Source organism: Rhea pennata, chromosome 3, assembly GCF_028389875.1.
Source record: "Rhea pennata isolate bPtePen1 chromosome 3, bPtePen1.pri, whole genome shotgun sequence".
NCBI classification, from domain to species: Eukaryota; Metazoa; Chordata; class Aves; order Rheiformes; family Rheidae; genus Rhea; species Rhea pennata.
In genome coordinates this window covers 83,620,885-83,647,162 of record NC_084665.1, presented here as the reverse complement: position 1 = coordinate 83,647,162, position 26,278 = coordinate 83,620,885, and the positions used below count along the sequence as shown (strand labels likewise).

Sequence of the window (26,278 nt, the reverse complement as noted above, 5' to 3'; positions counted from 1 at the left end):
GCAGACAACTCTGAGATTTCATATAAATGCCATACAAAGAAGGAAGGATCTAGTAATTCTGGCTACAAATGCGCTATTATATTTTTTAAGCATGTGTTTTATATTGACTCTTTTCCAATCAATTAGTGCCTCTTTGTTCATGAGATTATTAAAAATTGCAAAAAGTTCCTCTGCCTCTTTTGATGTCTTCTGTAACTCTAGGACAAGCCCTGATAATATCAGGAGTCTTAATGCAATTGAATTTCTTGGGAACCTGGCTTCCCTCAATATATTTTTGTGTACATATGACTGATTTTGAGATCCCAGATATTTTCTGATATCTCTTATATTTTCTGCTGCAAACAAGACAAGAATACATATTCCTTTTTCAAAGTCATATCTATTACTTGAAGCTGTATGTGAGATTTAGTCCTTAAAATATTCAATACTTTCTCAACTTACCCTCAAACTTTCCCCAAATTAGGAAGAGCAACCATAGAGTTTCTGTCTATTCTTGCCTCTTACATTTTTACATTTACATAATTGTATTTTACAGCAAAATTTCCATTATTCTATTGAGTTCCTCTTGTATTTTAAATTGAATTCTTAATTATTTGGCCACTAAGACACACTTTTCCTTATGTTGTATTTATTATAAATGGCATACGTAGCCATATGTTAAATATTTTTTCTCTTGGACCACTTCCTATACCAACCTCTTCTCTCTGTTTCTGCTGACTGATTTGCTTATTTCATTCTGCTATGCACCTTGTGTGATCTTCAAAAATAAGAGGTCTGTATTCCATCTCTATATCAAGACAACCAAGATCTATGTATTTCTCAAAACTACACTGAGAAAGGCCATCTTTCTTTCTTTTAAATAAAATCGAAGTAAATATTTGATCTTACTAATCATGAGGATACTGCTCATTTTAGTCCTTTCAAATCAAGCATATGTAAATAATTATGCATGTGAGTATACAAGGAAGTAACAATTCGGAGGAGTTCTCTCTTCTTTCTCCCCTTTTTGATTTTGTCTTGGTTAGCCATGGATGCTTTATACCATGGAGCAGCACATCTGGCCTTTAGGGAATAAACAGATCACCAGAAGTACACATTATGACGTGCATTTCAAAGGAACACATTCCAACTTTCTGAGTAAAGAGAATGCATAGCAGTTTTGTTGGCTGGGACCTGTGAGGAGCATGCAGTTCAGAAGGTCTGCCCTTGGCAGCATTTACAAACAACCACCTCTTACACAACGTGCATGAATTGCTTTGCTAGCCTGCCCCAGGTGCTCCCCGCTTAGACCTCTTCCATCCCTTCCACCTAGCATGGCACCAAGTTTAGCTCCATTCACTATAACCCTGCATGCCAGCACTTTTTTCTTTCTTTTTTTTTTTTTAAGTAACATATGTTAGCTAACTTATCCCCCAAAACCTTAGGTTATTCTTGCTAGTGCACTGTGGTCTATCAAATGCTGGTAACAACAAGGGCATGAAAACATAGAATATCTTCCAATTACATCTCAAAGATTATTTTTTAATGCACAAAAGGTTTTAGAAAAAGTGTCAGCTTCCATTGGTTATTATAACAGATGTCCCCTTGTGTCCTTGTGCTGGATCTTGCTGCATCCTTAAGTGAGAAGTTACATCAAAGTGAGATCCATTACAGCCTAGTGAATAGTTTCTGATGGTTTCAGTGTCATATAGATGCTCCAGGGCATATCCAGTTAATGTATAAGCATGCTTATCAAAGTACTGCCTGTGGGAGCTGTAATAATTTGGAGACACTGCTGGGTGGTCCCCTGGGGTTTGATGAGGGGACATGTCTGAATGCATATAGTCTTTAGCTAGTACCAAACTAGATTTTGATATTCGGTCAGAATTGGGGCTGTTTATCCTAGACAGCGTTGTGGGGCTGTTGTCATAGTCATTCTCATGTGGGCTCATAATCTTTCCATCTCGTTGCTGGATGTGTTCACAGGGAGGAGTGTTGGCTACTGTAGGGACGCGGCAGACGTCCCCTGCCAACTGCTGCTGAGGGTAGTTTGCAAAACAGATAGCATGCTTTTTCCCTGTGCCATTAATGGAGACCAGTGGATCAGGGGTTGCTTTCCGTAGCTGTAGTCTGTTTTCTTCCTCTTTAATCATTTGTTGGGTAGCTCTTATTAGAGTTTCAATTTTGCTGGGTTCGTGTGGACTACTCTGATACTGCTCAGTGCGGTATCGGTCGCCTGATTCACTGGCAGAGCCAGGATCAGGAGAACTAACGACACTGTCCTCATCCCAGTGTCCTCTCCCTAGGAAAGAGAGAAAGGGGACAAGCATTGAGGTTGAAGGAGGCACACAGTCTTAAAGAACAAGTACTCTGAACCTTATTTTACAGACAGAAAACTCAGACAGAGGCAAGCGACTGGTAACAAAGTCACCAACAACAAGGATGGGGTCTACCTCCCTTGCTTTTCAGAGACAGCCTCTAGTTTCTAGTGTCATTCCGCACATGAAACAAGTAACAAACACAGTTTTTAATATACAAGCAGGAGATCTAAGCACCTAAACACAGTCAGCCGGTGCCCTTTGAGACACTCTAGGGTAAGCAAGGCATATGCACAGGCCCAGCATATATGGCACAGACTCTACAGGAGCTCTGTGTCTTCTGGAGAAGCTAGAGACCAGGCAGGATACTCTAGGGCAAGTCAAATTGCATTTGATGCTCATATTTCTGCCCTGATTCCCATATCTCACCAACTCTTTGCATCAACGAAGACTGAGTGAACTGAGAAGATGGTGAAAACAAAGATCTCAAAGAATTACAAACATGTATCTTTCCAGCACGTCTTCTTAGCCCCTTTCAAGATCTAAAATGTAGAGAAAGCACTATGAAATAGTTTGTGGCCCCGTAGTGGCATTATGCAGGCTATATATGACTATAAACAAACAGAAGTCATGAAGCAGTTACACTTCATTAGACATGTGAGAACCTATAAGAACCTTGCATTTAGACAGGGTTACTGAAAAAATATATCATTTCCCAATGCATAAATATTTGCTGTATAAAACTTTTAGAATGGGAAAATGTAACCAGTCTTACCTCTCTTTAAATAATAAAGCCCATAGACATATCAGAGAAGGTGTTCAGCTTGCATGTAGCTGAAAGAACAGAATCAGACCTGTCAATCCTTGCTGGGAAGAAGGTGAGTGACCCCCACACCTGAAGCGCCAGCTAAGGACACACTTAATAAAAAGCTTTGATAAAGGATTTGCTAAGATACATGCCCACAGGAGGGACATGTTGGACTTGCAAAAATCAGTTAATGATGCTTTGCACATACAAAGTCCATTATAGATGTGAGGCCTGCAGGATAAGACTGCTTAAAGGAAAAACTTTTTTGGATTAGCATGGATCCCTCCTCCTGCTCTCTACTGGATTATGTGTTTGAGTAGCAGACTACTAACACTGTGTTGCTATGTTCATGACAAAATCAGTAGTGGGCTTTTATAATAAAATATAGCTTCTGCTTTGTAGGTTGAGGTACCACGCTATGGAGTGTCTCACGAAGGTAAATTTATCCTTCACGCCAAAGACCTTGGCCTAGACTTTGAAAGGAAGCTCTAAGGGCCAGAGTGCAATGGGTACAGCACATGGTATGTCACATATACCATGACACACTGCAGAGCTAGCTGGTCAACAGCAGACTCCAGACCATAGGCTCAGTTGTCTCACAGCTTCTACAAACAAGCAATACAGACAGCACTCCAAACTCCCTGAGGGTGACCAGAAATGCATGGGCTCCCATGAGATATACAGGGCGTCCCATAATCTTCAATTAGTTCTCATTATTGTAAGGTGACTAGAAGCCAGAACTACCAAAGGATATTTCAGAAGAAAGGAAAATGAGAAAAAGAAGCTGCTCTGGCAGCAAAGTTCACATACTATTGTCAAAAATGGGGTCATTTGTGAAAGGTCAAGGTTTGAAATTAGTACATCTGTACATTTTCAAGGGAAACTGAGATGTTCCTCTCCTGAACAGAGATCAAGATGTCAAGTTTTGCCCTCAAAGCTACATGCAGACTGACGGTCCAATGAAACAACGTGATACTTGTGATACAATAGAGTGTAACTGCAGTACTTGGAATGAAGGACAAATTGAAGAACAATATAAAATCGAATTCTATTATCAGTTTGGAATGATTACCCTGATCAAAATATGGAATAAATATTTCACACCACGATATTCATTTCTTAATATAATATTTCTATATTACTGTCTTACTGTGTTTAGCAAAAATTATCATATATATAACTTAATGCCTGTAAAATTATCATACTCTGCTTAATTCTCTTTTTGGGAGAAAAAGGTAGAGAAACATAAGTATGACACAAATAATGAATGGACACAAGGAAGGACAGCATGTTTTAACAAGAAAAGTAGAGAACAGCACTGATCAACGTAATAAGAGCTTCTCTTTCCTTTCCCACTTTTTCTCTAACTGTGTTTCCTAGAACTTGCTACTTAGGCATTTTTCTACTCTTGATACAATTTTCCTTAGATTGGAACTGTTCTTCCTGGCCTCCAAGAGCCTCAATTTACATGTCAATGGAAGTGTGCCAACTGAAATAGGCCATGCACTCTTCTGAGTTCTGTAGCTACCACCTGTTTGACAAAACATTTCAATGAAAAACATTTGGATTTTTTTATGCGGCAGCTGTCCTTACAACCTTAAACTCTGTTTTGGGGTCAACTTCTATCCCTTAGTCTACCTTTTAAACCCAAGGACCTTTTAGTCTAAAGGCCAAAGCCAAAATCAGCCCTTCCCTGTGAATTTTCAGTCAACATCAGCCTCTAAAGATATGCTGTGCAACCTGCCAGACACGAAGCAAGGCCGCAGGCTTGGTGATGAAAATGCAGAGGCTCAAGCTGACTAAAAATTATAGCCAGGGATAAATGTCAGAAACCAAAAATAAGTATTTATTTGACTTGCCAATTTTAAATAAAATAAATAGCAAATCTTACATGATCTATAAATAACCAGTGCCAAAAAAAGTCTGTTATTCCCCTCAAACAGGCAACCACTTAAACTAATCTAAGTTTGTCAGAATGTATCTCACCAGATCATTTCTACTAGTGTTCACATGAAAGTAGGCAGTCCCTAGTAAATTGTAATAGATAATCCTAAAGTTCTTTTGAACTCATTTGAATAAGTATCCAGCCATATGAATATGTACATGAACTCTATCTGAACGTCTTGAATCTGAAGAAACAAGTTTAATACTTTTCCTTTCAGTCTGGCTGAGACCATTCAAAGAACAAGTGTCTTAAAATTTTTTATGCCCATTCTCTTCTAGTCTAAGACATGACCAATCCTAATGTTCAGAAAATTAAAATAGGAAAATAATTTCTTAAAAACCTTTAAAGATTTTTTAAAATATTCAGATGCATTTAATTCTAACTGAAATTTTATGTTACATATATTTATCCAGGCTAGGTTGGTTTTAGGTCAAAGAAACAACACATTTCTATTAAGCGTGGCATTTTGTTCACATTTTTAACATCTTCTTTAAGATCTCACCAGCCAGATATTCCTACTTCAATTTCAAAGATTAAAAAATATAGCACAAATTACTGTATGTAAACCAGACTGTCAAACTCAGCTTGAACTGTAGGTACTCCTCATTTCCACACACACGATCTCTGAGACAAGGCCATGCAGCAAGAGTCTCTCTCTTTATCTCACATGCATTTAAGCAGTTGCATCTCTATGTCATGACTTTGAAACTGCTGCTGTGTCTGAGGTGGTGTGGTGCCATTTCTGCAAATCTGTGTTATCTCTTACCATGAATCCTGTGCACGGAGGTTATGTGGGGCATACTGTTTTCGTAGGCTTCCCTGCTTTCAGGGGACGACTTTGTGAGGGGCAGCCCCGAGCGAGAGCCCCACCAGCTCTCTCTTCCGGGCTGTGGCGTGCCAAGGAAGTATCTGCCAGCTTCACACCTGCCGCCTTCGCAGGCCTGCGTATGAAAATGCCTGTCTTCAGTCAGCCGGGAGTGGTCAAGTGCAAAGCCATAGCAGAGGGCACCGCGGTCCGAGTACTGCCGGTAGGCACAGGAGACATCGTGGTGCTGGGAGCTCGGCCTGTCCGCAGCCTCCAGGAGCTGTGGAGAAGCGGTGTCGGTCAGGGGGCTCCCACCCCACTGGCTCTCGTGGTCGGATTCGGATCGCTCGGTGTGAAAGCCAGAATACTACAAAACAAAAGAACAAGCAGGGAAATTACTAAGTCTAGGTGAAATCAGCAACTGAAGAGACAGAGAGAGTATGCATGTGAGGGAGTGGTTTTTTTTTGAGGGCGTGTTCACACATCTTTATCTGCTCATTGGCTTCCTAGTGCTCTCACGTATAACACTCTGTAACGAGCTCGCAGATGACAGGACAGATCTCCTGAAAGTCTAAAACATCCTACGTGAACCCTTAACAGCCATCTCCTTTATGATGTGTAACACTAGGCTAACCAACATCAATGTTGTAATTCAGTATATTTTAAATATTTCCAGGTTTTTCCTTACTGCTTTGAAAGCTGGTGCTTATGTTCAGCAGTGGTGCTCCATTGCTCCTCTGCAAAGTGCTTTTTTTATAAAGGGATTGAAATAACGCTCCCAGTACATTCTCTCGTGTCAAATTGAAACTGAATGCGTTTGCAAGCTCTTTTTCTAAAGCACTTTTCAATAATTTTTTTTCTCTCTTACCTGGGATTATCTTGGAACTTCTTTCCTCCTGTCAGGGAAAAGAAAGCTTCCTGTAGGTCCTGGGACTCCCAGCACTACTACAGAATAAAGCTTCAAAGTAATGGTAGGTCAGTAGTAAGCTGAAACCACAGCAATGTGGGAAGATGCAAAATCCAGAGACTATTGGCCAGAAAAAGGGACCAATAGCCAAAGCAGGACATTTAGGCACCCTCCCCAAAACGAAAGAAGAAAGCTAGTAGGCAGTTGGAAAAGCAGACAGAATAGAAGCATGAGTATTTGTAAGAGTTAAGCTAAACTTCATAAATTTCTAGATGTTCATAGTAAGTGTTTCAGACTTTTGGATATTTTGTGGAAGAAAAAAGAATGCTTATTAAACCTCGTAAGATTTAGCTATCTCATTTTTTAATCTTCTTATTTATTGGTGCTGTCAAAATTCATGGAGCATTTTTAAATCAGCTTCACCCATGATTATGGATTAGGATGAGACCAAAAGCTGTACATGCTCACCTCTTCAGTACTGTGTATTCATATCACAAATCAGTGTATTATAACTATAAATTTGGAATTCTCCCATTCTATCACTCACCTTCCAGATGCCCACTCTGCCTTTTCTTTCAATAGGTATTAGGCCTCTCTCCTGCAAACATAAGCTTACCTTCCTTTTCATTAGATTGAGTTGCTATGAAACTCCTCATTATCAGCCAGGATCAAGGTTTTATGCACTTACCAACTGAAAGTACTGACCATATGTTTGACTTAAAAAAACTTAAACCATCTGTGCAACATCAGTAGTGGAACTACTTGGGTTTTGGCATTTAATTGGCTATTTCTTCAGTATTCCAGTTCATATTTGTGAATACTGTTTGTCGACAAGATAGGCTATTTAAAGAAAAGCAAGAAAGGACAGCGGCTTTGCAGATCTGAAATTATATTAGTGGGTTCTCAAAAGAAAACCCACTAGGCAAAAATCCTACAGGTAGTTATGGAGGAGACAAGCAAGCTAGTACCACCCAATTCTTCCCAAGGTCTTAGGGATAAAAGGATAAATTTGATTTTAGGTGGAAGTAAGATAGTTGCAAACTCATAGAAAAGTTCTTTAAATGTCATCAGCTCAATGTAAGTTAACTAGGAACTTTATTCAACTATCATAGTGCTATGTGACCAACTAGAAAAAATAACTTCTCTATTATCCTTTCATAACTAACATCTTCAAACTGTCTAATCACAAAGATATCTTTATAAATACTGACTGAATTATTGTAAACCTTCTAACAAAAATATATAGATAAAATTAAAATTTTCAATTAAAAAAATTAGAAATGATCAACAAAATTTTAACTATTCAATTACATTAAAAATGAAAATTCACAAAAGGAAAAACTACTTTTGTGTCTCCTCTTACTTTTAAAATTATTCTAGCACTATTTTCAGGTTTGAGTTTATAAACAAGATTTTTTTTAATTTAAAAAGTTACTTAAGTTGAAATATAAGATAATATAACATAAACGTCAGTACAAAAAAGTTTGCTTTTTTGTACTAGAAACAAAATTGATAGTGTGCATTTCTTTCATGAGGCAGACAAATAAAATTCATTTCCAACAGTATTATTCTGAAATTTCAATTTTTTGATCATTTATCATGATAATAAATGTCAAGACTCCTTCAAACTGAAAATTCTGAATTTCATGAATCTAATAGATATTCTTCCACCAATTCTCTGTCCTTAAGAATACTTCAATACTTCAAGGTCCAACTTAGTTATAACTGAAAAACTGCTCAGATTTTTTTTTTTTTTTTTTTTATCTTGGACCTAACCACAAAGGATTCAATTGCATAGGGCCTTCATACACTTTTCTTAAAGAATGAGAGACCATTTCAAAGGATACATGTTCGGTGTATCAGAAATGCACCGTGTAATGTGTTATACAACCGTGTAGTCAAGACCAACAACACTTCATGCATATTCTTTGTACTTGGTGTAAATGATGATTATTTGGGATTTGACCAATGGCAGCTGCAGGCCATGGGCAGAGTTGAATTACCACAGTGAGCTGCTTGTGGCCAACATTGTCTACTTAGGTTTGATATAGCTGTTCTTCTTAGGGAAGAACACAAGTAGGTATAGGCCAAAAGTATGTCTAATTCCTTTAAAGCTAATCACATCTCAATTTGGCATCATCAAGCTGCCTCTTCTGCTTCTGTCCTACCACTGCCTCTTCTGGGAACCCGACGTTAACAGGTGGAGGGTACAAATATGGGCATGCATGACCTGCTGATGGATGGAGAAATGAAAGGATGATCAAAGATATTCCTCTGCTGAAATGGGAGTAGAAACTTTATCTCTCAAGTCAGAATTGGGCTCCCATATGTCAAGTGATGAAAGACCATAGGAACAGAATTAGATTTAATGAAAATTCTAGCCAATTAGAATTAGTGAAAGTATTGGTTTTTCGTAAGCAGCCCAGTCCTACCTCACCAGAAATGTTTTCTTTTCTGCTGATTTTTCTCTCTGACTCCTCTCTGGTAAAATTTACTATTTCTTTATTTAGCACAGTATAGTTTAACCAGAGACAGAAGATGAAGAACTTCTAGACGGGCAATGCCTGAAATTACTCCAGATGATTTTGAATCATCTTCCAGCATAAACAGCAAAAGTAAAGAAATTAAATGATCCTCCAGCTCATTCCTGCAAACTGAATTGGCATCTCCAGATACTAGACAAGTCTTCCAAGGTGCTAATTCTATGTACCATCCCAGTAAGGACAGACCAGCAGAACAACACTGACACAGAAAGGGGTTATTGACCATCACTGATGCTCCTTTTACTCCAACAAAAGCTTTGGAAGGGCTGAAGGGGGGCAAGGAAACAGGAAAATGTTAATTACATGGATAAGAAAAGCTTGCTGTAAGAGAGGACATAAAAATGTACAGGCCAGTAAACAACTGTAATACTTCTCGAGTGATTTTCTTTTACCTGACCTTTCATTCCTACAGGTGTCTCATTGGCCTGAGTGCTCATCTTTTCATACACAACATCAGCCTGCTCCACACACAATGCCAGATCTTCAAACAATAGACATAATAATTACATAATTTTCTGGCAGCCTTCTCAAGTTTTTATCATTACAAACATTAAATTTATAGTGAAATCCTCTCAGAGTAGTGTCCTATTTTCCATTAAAAACTTTCACTACATTAGCATTAGCAGCTTTCCTCTTGATTTGTGTCTTAACCATGAGAAAAAACATCACAGATGCAGGCTCATTGTACTAAGAACATATGCATGCTTTTAAATCACTTTTATCTTACTTTTTGCTAATGTAATCCTGAAATGTAAAATATGTTCTTTTTGCATTCACTATTATAGGCAGAACAGATGGTGAAAGGCTTAGATTAAAGTAATACAGCATGTCCATTAAAATAACCCCCACTGCTGGTGACTCTTCACCAGATCAGGAGTTATGTTTACTATAAAAAAGGGTTTTGCTTTGCTCTTGAATACATTAGAAGTTGCCAAAGCTTTAGGCTACAGCAAGAAACGATAAACAAAAGAAAGGCTGACTACAATTCAGCCTAATTCTGGTATCTTTACCACATTCTTTCAAATCATGGGTGATGTCTGAATGGAAGTAGACTACAGAATTAATCCAGATTATTTTTTAAAGTAGCTATAAAATCAATTTACATATTTTGCTCCAATACTAGTTGTGCGGTAAATTAGCAATTATTGATATGCACCTACTAAAGAAGGCTGTTACTTCCAAAAATAAATGCATACGGTAACACACACCAAACCCTCACTCAACAGATGTTGAGTATACCCTTAATTGTTTATGTGTATGCATATCATATACACATCTTTATCCAAGAACTAAGATGAGATATGAAGCAATAAAAATTTATCCAGATCTGACCATAAAACATTTCCATTAGAGGCAGACAACAGAAAATTTTAAATATTTTCTTTAAACGATCATCACTAATGGGAGATTAAACTCCAAAGCAGTTGTTCAGATGATCACAATTAAAATGTTTTTCCAATCTTGTTGCTATTTCCTGTGTACAGAATAAATGAGGTCCAGGGCTAGCTTTTAGGAACACAAAATAAATGAGGTCCAGGGCTAGATTTTGGGAGCCCCTCTCAATGACTATTATTATGGGAGATTACAGATATCTTTTAACCAACTCACAATTTCCTTTTTCTACATATCCCTATCAAGACTTCATCTCTCCCATTTTTTCCAACGCTGCTTTCTACCCTCCACCTCTCTGGTAGGACAGCACTAGAAGACCAACCTTCAGCGTGTTTAGGCAAACCCTACAGCTGTGCGATAAATTCTGAGTTGGTGTCCTCTTCACTCATCCTTCCAGAGCTTGGGACAGGTTGAGACCCCACAAGCCAACTATGCTAAAGTCAGATAGTGTTAATCAGACTCTGACCAGCATCTCCAATTTAATGAACTCAATTTTGATCACAGAGTCTACAAATGCTATATAATAGTATGTCTGTTTTAGCATACATTTGGGGAAAAATTATTAATACTGTGTTAGGTGTCCAAAACATCCCCCTTTTGCTGTAGTAGCAAACATTCAGCTGAAATTTATTAACTCTGGTTTTCTTACAGTTCACATCTGATGTAGCTATCCTAGGGGCACACAGCTGGCAAGAGAGTGGATTCTCAGTCATCACCCAATAAAGCATATGATTCCCCTTTCTCCTCAAGAGTGAAGAAGCAAAGTAAATGCTAAGGGAAAAAAGGAAAAAAAAAAAAAGGAAGAAAGTACATAAAGTTTAAATCTCCCAGGTGCCCTTTAATTTAAGAAATGCCTCTGCCCACTGCTATTATTTCACTAATAAACCTCCTGCTTCCTTCCCCAATCAAAACCCAAGGTTGTTTGTAAGCCAAAACCCATACCCTCACTTTCCAACCAAGGCTTTTGAGTCACACTAATTCTCCACAACAGAGTGGCAAATTATGTGGGCTGGAAGCTGAGGGGCATAGGGTATACCACCTGCTGTAGTTTCTTTACAACAGCTTTTCTTAGTCTTTCAACAGCTTATTCAGTGGTTGAGAAGGATGAGAGGGATGCAAAGCCAAGCTGCCAATGTTGCTTGTGGTGATGTGCTACAATGAACGGTATGGCCATTTTTCAAGAGATTGGCAACTAGCACTGCTACTTCTTTATGAATGACGAAATCTATGACTTTACTACCGGGCAGCTGGTAATAAGGATGCAAAATGAAACTAGAGACTAAACATCAGAAGCTATCAAACAGCAACTCCTGAAAAACCAACAGTGTCCGCACTATCCCCTAATAAAGATGCTAGTTTAAGAGTTTTTCTGGTGGCAGACAGAATAATGTGATACTGATGAAAGTCACAATTTCAGAGGGTGAATGATATGGATGGATAACAGGTCTTCAGGTGGAATTGTCCTGCTAGGTAATGAGGACTTCTAAATGCGAAATAAATAGTAATTTCAAAAACTCAGACAGTCATTCTATAAATACAATTTAGAATGAAGCATTAGTATCTTTCCTAATTCTTTAAAGTGTGAACTTTAAGTGAATATTCAAGAGGAAAGGCTGTTTTTAACAACCTTCAGAAATGTGTGTGAACAAATGATTAAACAACAGTAGCCATAACAATCTCTGGTAAAATCAGATTCTTAATTTTAAGAATTTGAGTTCATCTAGGTGCTCAGTTAAATATTCTCACTATGAAAAACAGTCAGCATTTAATAGAAATTTTTATACTTGCTACTTTTGGAGAGAAAAACAAAAACAAAACAAAACAAAACAAAAAAAAAAACAAAAAAAACCTCACAGGAATGACTTAAGCACTTTAGAGAATAGGCTCCCATTCCACACTTTAAGATGTCAGGTTAAGACATATGCCTGCAAAGAAACTCTAGTCATTAAGGTCATTATTGGCCAAATATTGACTTGGACTCTTTAAAAATATTTCAATCTTCAGTGTTACACCATGAACGCATACATTTACGTCCACTATGTTCTGGAACTTCTCCACTGAGCTATGACTCTAAGACTTGCATCATTATTTAGTAACACAACAGTTAGTTGCAAACCAGATTTCTCTGAGCAAAACAGTCAACAGTGTAAGTATGCAAATGGTAAGGCATTGTCTGCAGAAATCAGCTGTCTAAACAAATTACATAAGCTCCAGTTCGGAGAGCCAATCAAGTCTGGTTCATTACGAGCAGGACATGTTCGTAAATCATTTGGCATAAATATGAAATATCTGCTAATATCAACAACCATACTAGTGCTTTCTCCCATTCAAATCTTTGTACATGGAAAGCTTTCTTGTTCTCATTCAGTAAGCTAACTTGTCCTTTTCTTCCTCAAAATTCACTTCTTGGGACTAAAATTTCAGTATTAAACTGCTGTCAAAGATCTGGCAACTTTCTGGATAAGACAAATTTATTAAATAGTAAGGAAAAACAAGAATATTTTTTCAAATGGCAAAACTCACAATCCTCTCAAACCAAGTATTTCAAAATTAACATTTTTCACTTGTCCTTTTGTCCGCAACTCATTAACTTGAAGCCTTACACCATTATTGTTGTTGATGATGATTTATTATGCATGCTGAAACATAAATGTATCCAGCTTTTTAGAAACAATTTAAAGAAACATATTCCTGTCTCAAGATCTTACAACCTGTCGTCCTTTATTCCTTTTAAATAACACGTTTTTTGGCCCATTCTAATTACTTGGTTAACTTATCAGTCAAAATTAAGATATTCAAAAAGACTAAATTTTGTTTTTCAAGGAGAAATACCTGTGGGTATGGTGATGTCCTTGATTTTGACTTTGTGCTCGAGAGGCGAGATTTGCTTCCTTTTCTATTATCCGTTATGGTCGGAGTTGAATTTGCGTATGAGAATGCTGGCTTGGTAGCTGTGACCTGATCCAGGGAGAGCTGTAGTCCTTTATATTCAGTATCCCTATAAAAATGCAATAGTGAAAAACAAACTCACTTCATATCTTAACAGGAAACATCCCTTCCTTCTTAGTGTGTGTGCAAACAAAAGATAGCTTAAAAAAAAAGATAAAAACATCCAGAGCAAGCCAATATATCACTCTAATACATTTAAGTAGTATAGCTTACTAAACAATAGTGCTATTTTTATACTGAAAATATGATCACTTTTTACACTCAACTGTTATCATCCTGAGCTACTTTCTTCAGTAATAATAACAAGGAGATGAGAATTTCTGGGAAACATATTACAGTTCTGCATTGATCACACAGCTAAGCAGTAAATAGAATACATTTTCCTGATAACTCTTCAACTGCACAAGTACAAACTCACCACATGTGTGTGTTTGTGTGTATGTATGTAAAAGAGCCCATATATACAGATGATTGAATAAACTGAAAAGAAAAAATATGGAAAGCACTTATTTTTTTAGATTAGATTATTCATTATTTGCAAATTGTTCAGTGAACTGGTGCGAATTTGTGAATCTTTATCCTTCTGAGAGTCATCTGAGCCTTTATTCTTCTATTGGAAGAGCCTTTTGTATTGAAAGAGCTTTCCAGTGAGAGAAAACACATAAATAAATGAAAATCCTGTAATATAAATGGTCAATCACACACACACAAAATACTTAGGAGGAGCTAGGAATAGCAGCAGTTCATAAAGATCAGTGTTACTTTCTTCCAACTTTCTAACAAATGCATAAAAGTAAGAAAGACTGGTATTATTCACAATGTCTTACTAACCAGAACAAGAGCATATGCACTGGCCTGCACCCTTTTGCACACATCTGCATGTCTGCTGATGCCCAGGGGAGTAAGAAATGAGCGCCACAGCTTTCATGTACTCCTACAGAACGTATTCTGACAATGATTTATCAAAAGGGAGTAAAGCGAGAGTTCCCCCCGACCTACCTACCTGAAAGAAAGGGAGAAGGATTCATGGCTTTTCTCTTCCTTTGTGCTAATCAACGGAGACATGGGAGAGCAAGGGAACAAAAACGCTGCACTGATGCTTGTGTGCAGTCAAAGAGGCAATGTATTCATTCACACATTACCCCATTCTGTCTGCATCTAAAGACTCATTCCAGTCCTTAATGAACTATATTAATAATAAATTGTTTAGCCAGCTCTAGCAATGCTATCTTGCTCTATAATCACACAAATATTGATGTAAGCCATGCAAGTTTAACAATTTTTTAGAAAGGAATTGCACCACAATCTAAGCATATAACAGCTTAGTACACTGAAACTCTTTCAGAGAAATACCTTGCCTGTAAGAATAAACTTGATAAATGACTGAAACAAAATAGGATGAATCTTTGGACAGCTACGTGGATAAACCTGCAACACAGACAAATCAATTTATGCCAATTCTGCACTAAAATTTGTTTGCACCTGATAAGCAACCAATCTACTGTGAGAACAGATTCCTTCTTGCAGGCTTAGTTTTTTAGACAACGCAGCCAATGTATATATACTTGTGTATATATAACACATGAAAATGAATCACTGTCATTAGAACCATGCTGACTACATTGCTTCGAAGCTATAGTGGATAGAGATTTGCTATTACAATTATTACAGTTATTGTAATTAATGTTTTGTTATACAAAATTACTTCTTAACAAGATTGTTTCTTCAAATTTTGGCTTGTCTAGAAGTGAGCCTCTGTATAGTACTTGCATTTCAAATACCCTGCCTGCAGTGAAAGCATCTGAATATAGGTTGTCTTGTTTGACTGATAAGGCTCATCCACACGTTTTGAAACCATTAATCTTTCTAGTGCTTACCCTCAGGGTTTTGATCCAGACTCCCCCTTCGCTTGACAAACAAAGCATTGAGTGCTTTGGAGCACAACTGAGTGCTACCAAATTATCATTATATAATATAAAACATCAAAAGCAAAGAATATCAATTAGTCTACATTTAACTACTAAAGTAACATGAAGTATTATCATTAATCCTGAAAACAGTATGGCTCTCATCCTGAGTTACACATTCCCCATGACAATTTGATTATAGGTAGAAATAACACTGAGCCAAAACTAAGCAGATAGATGCTCACAACCTCATAGGCATGAGGAGCTTTTGGGTTTTGTTTATTTGCTTTTATTCTACTGACTCTTTTGCCTCCCTTTTTGCTAGAGAACCCATAGTATTGCATCTCTGCCATTATCAGCCCATTGCAGGTGCATGCAATCCTGTTACACTCTGCTGCTTTCTCATGTTAGTGAAGGAATTTTTAAAAATTGAAAGAAACACCACCCTGATATTCAGAACACAGACTGCTATTTCAACACTATTTGTCCATTGTTGATACCTATTTAAGGGCCAGGCATTCAAATTTTGTAGATTGACTGCACATGACTTTTAAGATATAGGATTTTAAAGTTAGGGTTAGGGATAATTTAATTTAATTTCAGGTTAGGGTTAAGAGAACTGCTGTTAGGCATTACCTTTTCAAATCCTTGGTATCACTAGGAGTTACCTTCCCATGATACTATGCATTAGAATAAACATTAAAAGCTTGTATTTTCAGCTAGTTGCTTAAACAGTAACATGATTAAATAAAGGATAAAAAGAAAACAGTCTGAATTCCTTGCTGCTAAATGCAAAGTTTTACCATGAAAAGTCACACATCTGTAGTCTTCTTTCACATGAAACACTTGGACTTTTTTATATTACTGAGACATGATTCAATACCATCTCAACTCTATCCTAGCACAGCTACCCCTCAGAAGAGCCAGGATAGATACCAGAACACTACTAGTAACAAGCCAAAATAAATACTAGAAGTATTAAAAAAAATGGAGGAAGGGTCCTGTGGTCTCATATGCCAAATGCAGATTTCATCCAGAAATGAAATCGCTTTAGTATACCCATATGTACGGTGAGGCAAAGGACTAGAGGAACCAGGGCTCCTTGTGGTACGCAAACTACAGATGGAAATTCTGTCAACTTCCTGGAGAAATTTATAAAGCTTCCGTCAACCATAGTACTGTAACCTCCCAATTCCTGTTCTCAGACACCTGAATCTTCTGTGACACAGCCTCAGTGACACAGTAGTTCTGGATCTCATGTTCTACATGTAATTCAAACAAAGCTGGTGGATACGAGCCCGCTCCCTCAAGGTCATCACCTTCAGGATCCCACAGGGATCCACATAATCTGCATCTAGATAGCTACGTGAGACTGTTGAGAGAGAGTGATACGGCATGTATTCAATTGCTAACAGTATAGTGCTGACAATCTACCATTTATCTCATTTTCTGATGCAACTATCATCACTATAAAACATCAGAATAACTACAGGAAATTAGCTCTTAAATGAAGAACAGATGGATCAAACTGAATCCAGACAAGACCAAAGTGATGTTTCTTTGCAAAGGGAAACACATCGAAGACCTCCACCTTTTTATGATGGGAAACAGCCATTCTTTCCTCAGTTGCATGGAAATTCAAGGACCCCTTTGACTCCTCAAAAAAACTTGGATGCACATGCTTTTGTTAGCTTCCAAATACATATTATTTCCCCTCTAGCTTGTTCCTTCTCCCTGGACAAGAATCTGACCAGTATGGTCAATGTATCAGTTACCTACAGACTGGATTACCACATTTCATTGTAAGTGAAAAGAAATGAGAAGATGAAGCACAAACTCTAGTTGCTACAGAATGCTGCTTCCCATATTTTTCTCACATCTATCTCCTGGAAGCATTTCTACCCCATGCCTTGCCTCTGGCTCTTCCAGTGCCTATTATAAACCCAAAATATAGAATGAGAAACACAGTGGCCACAGTCTGCCTAATGAAATTTTCAGGAAGAGATAAAGGTTGATTAACAAGTATACCAGGGAAAAAAAAAAAAAAAAAAACAGTGAAGGAGCCTCCGAATACCACAAATTTTGAATTTTCAGCAAACAACAGAACCATGCACAAACACAGCAATTGAGCTTGTGGAGAGAACTCGCTATGAAACAGGGAAAATGACAGAGGTTTTATATAGCCTTGTTGGAAGAAAAAAGATGAGGACAGAGTGAGTCATTAGTACTACAAATAATTTTGGGGACACTGGAATAAGTGACAGGTTCCTGACATGCAGTATGGCCCAAACAAACTAAAACTGGAAAGGAGTGCTGGGCTTTTTATACTTATGTTTGTCAGAGTGATGGGGGGCTATTTGGCATTACTTTAATCAAAATCTAGAAACTACAGCAAGAACATTACAGAGCTAATGGCACAAATAGTTTTGAAGATATTAAGACGGGAATATTTGTTTAGACAAATATTGGTTATGGAACAGAAGAGAACTTAAGCCCTGAAAAATGTTTTCAAATAGCAAGAGCAACTGAATGGGATGTATCCAGGGGAAGCAGTAAAATAATGATATCCATTAGTGAAGAACAAATATCTGGATTCAACCAAAAAGGCCTAAGAAGGAGGACAGACAGCCTCAAGTTTTTTTTGGTTTTGTTTTTTTGTTTTTTGGGGTTTTTTTTTATATTTATGATCATAACCAACATAAGCAGCAACCTTCAATAAAAAGGAAAAAAATGCTCAGCCCACGGAAATCTCTACAAAAGGCCTAAGAAAAATGGCCTCTTAATGCCACAACATGGCAGAAGGAAGAATAAGTTGCATATGTAGTGACTGAGTATACACAGATAGCCAATGAAGTGATAGATATCTTGTTGCATCAAAAGACACTAAATTTAGACACCTTAAAGAAGACTCATAGAAATTTGATTTTCATACATAGAGTTATGGCATTAGATTAGTAATGTATTTCAGTTCAGTCTTTCCAGCAGTAATCAAAACAACAATATACAATGGGAAACAGAACTTACTTATTCTCAAATCTCTCTCAATCAATAGTTTGAACAATGCCTAATGATCTATTGTCTGCAGAAATCATAGCAAATAAAAGATAAAAAGGTATCAAGTGGACTTCTAGTGCTGACAAACACTGAATAGTCTACACCTATACCTATTAAGGTATAGGTATTATTAATATATTAATAATTATTACACATATTAAGGTAATTATTAATGTAGTTCAAGTTGAATGTAAAAGCTTTAGATGATCCAAATGCAACAAGTTCCTATATCGTAAGTACAATCAGTCACACAACTGATAGAAATTGCTCCACGCAAAAGCAAGCAAGGTATAATTTTAATTGGTTGCACTACTATTTCTATTGAACTAGCAATATATATTCATCATTTCCTCTAGTTGTAGATGAAAAATTTTTGAAAGGGGAGTTCTTAATGCTTTCTGCCTTTATTTTGGTTAATGACCAAAAAATAACTTTGGTCAGATTTCCTCCATTCTACACAGACTAATGAATAGAAATCATGAGATTAAACTGAAGATATTACTGTCATTAATGTTCAGTCTATTTCACTGAGTTCCTGCAATTTAGTTAAAATCAGTCATGAAGGTGGTAAAAGTCTGGCACTTCCTCTTGCATGTCTGACCACAATACTGTAATTGTAATGAAAATCATTCCTCTACTTTTAAATATTGCCTGCAACTTTTAACATTTCCACTCTCCAGCTCATACAATGCTAACACAGCTCCATTCAGCAGATGAATGAAAAGAGAACAGATTCTGGCTGTTTGTCATCTTCATGACTTTCTAAATCAGCAGATGGTACAACAAAACAGACAGATTCCTCATCTGTTGTGTCCTCTGTTCATGTACAATGTGTCTCAGAAATGTTTACAAAGCCCTTGGACTGCCCACGAGACTTGTCAGGAGGACTGTATGCAATCCCCTTAGCATCTTCCAGAACTGGTCACAACGAGGAGGTTTCCCTCAGCTTGTACAAGAAAGAAGCTAAATGTTAGGACACTAGCTTGAAGTGGGGGCAAAAAAAAAAGATTAAACCTCACTGCTTGGTATGAAACTGCACTGACATCCAGCTATGTGACCTCAGAGATCCTCTGTCTCAGCTTTTCCATCAGTAATCGGGATGATGATAACGATCCTTCTTGAATGAGAAGTCCTGTATAGCCTGACCTGCTACTCACAAAAGTAAGTGACTCTCCAAAAGGTGTTTGTTTATCCTTAACACTCTTAATGCTAACCAATGCATCTATTTGGAGAACTAGGAAATCTGTATATTGGATCCCTTCATTGAGTCCTGGGTACTTATTTATCCCCATAAATAGCATAAGCTGTTTACATCTTGTTGAGTCCAAACTTACAACTCCTCTGACTATGAGATTCACACACATGGTATCAAGTTTCTGTATTTGCTTTTAAAAACAGAGCAATACAAACCAGAAAGCATAATTAAATGATTTGATACATTCAGGAAAATTGAAGCATGAAGTTTCCTATACAGACCATTTACCATAAATGTCTAAGGAGATTTTATAACAGCTGCTGTCAGAGAAATTTTATATATTCCCTGACTGGGTCCTTGACTGAGAGTGCAGTCATTTAACTGTAAGTTGGAATTCTGGCCTCTAGAAAATCGTGGTGTGGAAGAGTTTTCAGCAGTCTGAAGGTAGAGTCTGTCATTCCAACCACAGGTCTAATCATCTCTGGGGTCCTATGGTTCCCTGCATTTGCCTTTATTTTACTAGATTTGCTTGACTAAAATGTGCACTAGGGATTTATTATTCTTTGTAAATGAAATGCCCAAGATATCCTAGGCTAATTATATATATAAAGATAACGATCATCTTCAGTTACCTATAACACTGAGAAAAATGGTTTAAATAAACTAAATAAAATATAATGACCTGAGTTTAATTCTATAACATACATTTATACAGAGAACACCCTACTTCAAATGTAAGCTGCCTAGGAAGACAACTGGCTAGAAATCATGTCTCGTACAATTTAGATTGCCAATCTAAATTGAGCAATGTATTTGTCAGTAGTTCATAAAGGTTTGTGTATATTAGAATATGTCTGAAAAAAAAAGAGAAATTTGAATTAGAGGAATATAGCATGAAATGTTTTTGTTTTCTTAAGGTATCCAGAGTATTCTAACATGTATTTGGATAGCCACCATAAGAATGAAGCCTAGTGCAATGTTTTATCCAACTGCAAGCTTAACCTTGCAGAACTCCATCGCTCAAGTCCACACTGCCAGTCTTGATTAAACTATTGTACTGATTTCTTTGTAATCTTTCGAGATTTTTCACTACTTCAAATTTGTATGCATATTCACAAAAAATGAAAAAAATAAAGGCTTATTAAATGAGACTTTTAAAATCTATTTTTTTTCCTTAAAGATACTCTTTTTAAACCATTCCATGAAATACAATCTCCCTTCAGTGTATCTGCATATATATGTACACAGCACCCCTTTTAGAATTAATGCTGCACAAACATAAGTTTTCACATATTCACATAAGACTATTTCCATTTCACAGAAAGCCAGGCTGACAACAGTGCAACAGTTGACTGTTATACAGAGTAGACTTTTCTATCTCATTCTTCTTAACACTGTCATACATTAAAAAATAATATCTTGAATACCACAGACACCTTTAAGACAATGACCTAGTAGCCTGGTGATTTGGATTCAGTTTTCAATTCTCCTGCAGATTATTGTCACACTGGGCAAATCATGCATCATGAGATTTTTGAAAGCACTCAGCCCTCGCCTGAGCTTACCCTCAAGGCAGCCAATGGGACTTTTAGTTTGTGCAGGGTCAAATTTAGCTCAGCACTGATCACTCCTGAGAATCTCTACCTTAATCTATCTGAATTTCAGCTCTAAAAAAATGAGGGTAAGTATTTTTTCATAGGAACACTTCTTTCATGGAGCATGTTTGCCCATGTCACCTATTAAGCTTAAGCTTTTTCTAAAAAGGGACAGTCTCCCACTACCAACGCATATGGTAGCTAATATTACTAAGCTACAGCCACTAACTACACCTGTGCCACAAATAGCAAGAAATACATTTCTAGAGACCAGTAGTCATGTCACTATTGATGCACAGCATGTTTTGTATTATTTCAGCATCTCTGTGTATTAAACCTAGATGTTTTTAACTAAGTCCTATACCATTTATCCTTGATTAAACCTCTTGTAGATAGTTAATCATTAATGATTTCTTTACAGTTGCTGTGCAAACAGTTCATTCATGCCTATGACATATCAAATTTCACAGATGTGTTCTTTAATTGGATTCATTTATTTCTAATCTGCTTAAGCCTTCACTACTGTAATGCTTGACTAACACTACATTAAATTCACTTATTTAAACTGCTAAAATAAATTTGAGGTGTATTCTATGAATAAAAATACTTGATTGAATACATGTAATGCCTTTGTTATTGTGTACCTAATCGAGCAGAAATTATTAGAATTAACACACTAGATAGGTATATATTATGCTTGGACAAAAAGATTTAAGAGCAGTTGCTTCTGACGTTTTGGCAGAGATAATCAACAACAGATTCCTAAATCTTAAAGCTTCCCACTGCCCATTCAGGTACGTAATAAGGAGCTCCAAAAGGAACTCCTCATCATTTCCATGAAGGATGTTAGGTGTTTTAACTTTAAAATTCAGATATTCCTTTGAGAATGAGACCCTCATACCAGCTCTGTCCTTTCATTGTAAGTAAAAGGACTGAATCAGCCAAGCAGGTTTAGAGAGGGTTCAGTTATTCTATCTTTTTTATGTGGGTAACAGTAACTGGAAACATGGCACAAACCAGACAACAGTCACAGTTCTAGGTTTTTAGGAACTACAAAAGACAATTATGTAGCTATGAACTTTGATTTTTTAGTGGCACATATGACACTCTCCTCCATTTTACTTAAGTATGGTCTTTAAAACCTAATTTCAGTTTCTTGTTTCAAATAGTTAGCATCTTTAAACTCCAGTTTGGTGTCAAACCCTCTAATTTATTTTTCACATTTACCACTGAGAAATTTCACAAAAGCAAGATGTATCACATTGCAGAGAGGTCACTAATAACATAGACTGGCCTGTGTGTAAGAAAGTGCACATCATCATGCCCATCTACTAACTCCTCCTGTACTGAAATCTCAGCTATTGTATGCACTGATCATCTAATCTGAAAACCTGAAGACGCTCATGGTGGGACAGCAAGGGTGGTGGGTTTGGAAGAGCTTCTCTATGATCAAGTGGTAAGTAGACTTCTTTGGCTGAAAAAGAAATGACCTGGGGAACAAAATATGATCAGTAAATTATGAGTGGCACAGCAAAAGTGGGCAGGAAACAACTGTTTACCTGTTTATTCTAACAGTAGTAGTATGGGCTATTAAGAAACTAAAAGATTGTAGGTTCATAACAAAAAAAAGAAAGCCTTTCTTGCTATATTTACTTAAGCTACTCCTTGCTAAAAGCTTGCACAGTTTTCAGAAAGTAATCAGATAAATTCATGGAGAAGAAAAACAGTGAACATTTCCAGTTAATGAATTCAAAGATCTCACGTCTAGAAAGTCCTCTGAACTTCTTGAAGACTAGAATAATGTGCTGGGGAAGCATTATTGCATATTTGTTCTGTTTTTAAACTCTTCCAAAGTATTTGCTATGGTCACTACCCGTATGTGCCTGATCTCATATGGCTATTCTTATGTTATGCTGTACACCTCTGTAGTTCAGCAATTTTGTGCTTGAGTTCCTTTAAAATAGTGCACGAATAGTGGTCCTGTTGTTAATAATTTTAACAACTTGTTGTAAAAGTTACATTACTGATATTTTAGATTTGGTCAGATCTTCTACATGCTCTATAATTAAAGGTTTTGTTGTCAGAATCTTTCTAAGACCCTAAGGTGAAAACTCAGTTGACCCTACAAACTTTCTGATAAGCTACCTGAACTGAGAATATTTTTCTGAGATAAATAGTGTTCTTGAAAAATGGTTTATTATTAGTTCTATTAGTTCCTCTTTGGCAAATTTCCTTTATTCCAACTCTCTCTAATTTCCAGTGACTCTAAATTCCTCTTTCCAGCCATATTTTCTGCTCTACAAACTGAGATTTCTCTTTTCTGTCTTCCAACATACTACTAGAATTTTGTTTCTAGAACCTCACTCCCACACATCTTTATGTCTATGCATATGGACCACAGGCACCAGTTCCTTTCCAGCATTCTCCAAGTGACTGCACAGACACCATGTGAAGCCCACACCTTTACATCTAGCAGTTAAAATCAACATGTAGTTCTCACAAACCCAGCTACTTGTATGCCTCATAACATACCTGTCCATCATTCTAGTCTGCTTTTTCTAATCTACTTGATCCCATGTTAAAGAGGCATATTGAGTCCAAGAGGAATTATGACATCCATCTGGTGAAGGGGTTCCGTTTACAGTAGCTCACTTTTGTTTTCATCAGGTTAGTCCTTTCTAATCATAAAACTTTTACCCTTTTCAGTTAAAGCTAGATTTTTCTACAATATCCCTGACAATTTTTTCAATTAACTTATCTAAAGTTCTTCAGCTTTAGCCAAGCACAGTACTTTGTCCCTGAGGGCCATTATCTGCCATCTGCCCACAAGTCAAGCAACCATGATATCATACTTAATAAACACTTCTCAAAATAGTGTTGTTTTGCTTGATTTTTAGAGGAGGTAAGACAAGAGGGAGAGAAAGAGAAGGAGGGCAAAAATGCTTTTTTTGTCACTTGGTGAAAATCACTTCTTTTACAAATTAATCTATCCAGTTTTTGATTTCATTATTTGTACCTCAATTAGAGTGCCTGCTAGCTTTTCCTCATCCACAGCCAAACCTCTACTGTAGCCTAATCCCATTCACATGATGAGCCCCCTTGGCTCTAGGGCTCTTTTCGTATCATGCTCAGGCACAGCTATCAAGCTTTGATAGGCACATAATGTATAAAGTATATGTGTTGAAAAAATAGGAATCATAAATAGCAAGAAAAGTAAATATCATGAGGCTGTAAAGTGCAATACTCCATTTTATTTGGTATTTTGATATCCCCTGGGCCTCAGCATAATTTTAACCACCGTACAACACACTACAACTAGCAGTTTAGCAGCTGCAAATGGGAGGTGGAGACTACCAGGATCTTTTCCTCCAAATACACACTTATTTGAGCAAAAGTTCTCTCGAAACAGCCATTAAAGATTATTATTTTGTTCTGTGTACAAAACAGTCTTTGGAAATAGCAAGCGAAAAATAGTGTGTGATGCTTTTGGGTGGATTTCTGTTAACCAGGGGCTGAGTCAGAAACAGAGAGTTTTCTATAGCAGCAGCCTAGGATACCAGCTGCCGTGCATAGTACAGAGATGATAGAAAGCCACAGGCCAAGGCTACTTGTGAACAGACCGCCTTCAGGGCAGGCTGTACATGTATGCTTCCTAACCAAAAGCACAAATGCAAGAATGTTGAATATTGGATGGTTTTAAAGATCTTGACTCTAGGTTATGTCAAAATATCCACACAATGCTAGGAGATATAGCCAAACTTCAGTTAACCAGGCATTTGAGTTTCCATAGTTGCACTGAAACTTCAGCAGATAATAGCTGTTATTTTCAACATTGCTGCCCCAAGATTTATACACAGTGGTTTGTAGCTGAAAAACTACAGCTGTTCTTTATTAGGCCCCCATTCAACACAGTAACAAACACGTCCTTCAAGCCATCTCTATTTGGCAAAGCCAAAGAATATTCTTATTTCTAAGCGTGTGCCTAAGGGCTTTTTTATTTCAAAACTGAGTTAACTATAATATAATCATGCCCTGAAAGTTATGTCTAAGCACTTTTAGAGCCAGCCATGTGCTCAAGTGCTTTAGTAATTCAGGACTTCTGTGATTTAATTGCTCTAAGTGGATGATAACAAAAGACAACAACAGGAATAAATCGTATAACTGTGTTTAAGATCATGTGATTAACTCCAGACTTTAGCCATCGCAAGCCTTCAGATGGGTCAGATTCTATATCCTTGTTCACACAGAGTGATGCCTGCCTCCATAAATAGTGTCATCAAAGTGAATGGGGCTGCCTCTGAAGTAACCTATTGAGTATGAACATGTGTGCTGGAACCTGGCCCACACTATAAAGTACAAAAGAGAGGTGAGGGAAGGAGAATTATATTTTAAACAGATACTTGCCACTGTTGAATGGGCAAAGGAGATGTATTTGTTAACACTTAATTTAGGCCATGTCTAGATGCCACATTTGTATGCCCATGAATAAGAACTAGCAAGGACACCATAAGGCAAAGGGAAGGGCTGACTTCAGAAGCAGCTTAGTAACTTATCACACCTGTTGTATGTAAGGTGACTCATGATAATTATAGTAAATACAGTGAATAATTACAGTGATAATTACATGGGTGGCAACCACAGATGTACCAAGAGGCACCACATAGCAAAGAGAACAAGCATGCAAGAGATTAAGGAAGCAGAAGCAGCACTAGCGAAATTGTAAACCTGCTTAAGGCACACACTGTTGCTCTTAGGAGAGCGGGAGCCAGTTCAGCAGGCAGTTTTGCACAGAATATCGAGAGGACGATAGTGTGGAGAGGAATGCTTTGGTAGAAGTTCAACTGCTTGGCTGCCTTTTCTGTGCAGCCGGTAATACAATCC

The 26,278-nt window shown here is 37.2% G+C and overlaps 1 protein-coding gene across 1 annotated transcript in view; it reads right to left on the bottom strand.

Moving 5' to 3' along the window:
- Positions 1-1,550: 1,550 nt before the first annotated feature.
- Positions 1,551-26,278, bottom strand: part of SIM1 (SIM bHLH transcription factor 1) — a 45,535-nt gene continuing 20,807 nt past the window's right edge. The window contains exons 9-11 of the mRNA XM_062571000.1: positions 13,530-13,695; positions 5,817-6,222; positions 1,551-2,281 (exon numbers count right to left, since the gene is read on the bottom strand). Coding sequence (XP_062426984.1) covers positions 1,551-2,281; positions 5,817-6,222; positions 13,530-13,695 — 1,303 coding nt within the window. The remainder of the gene's footprint in view (positions 2,282-5,816; positions 6,223-13,529; positions 13,696-26,278) is intronic.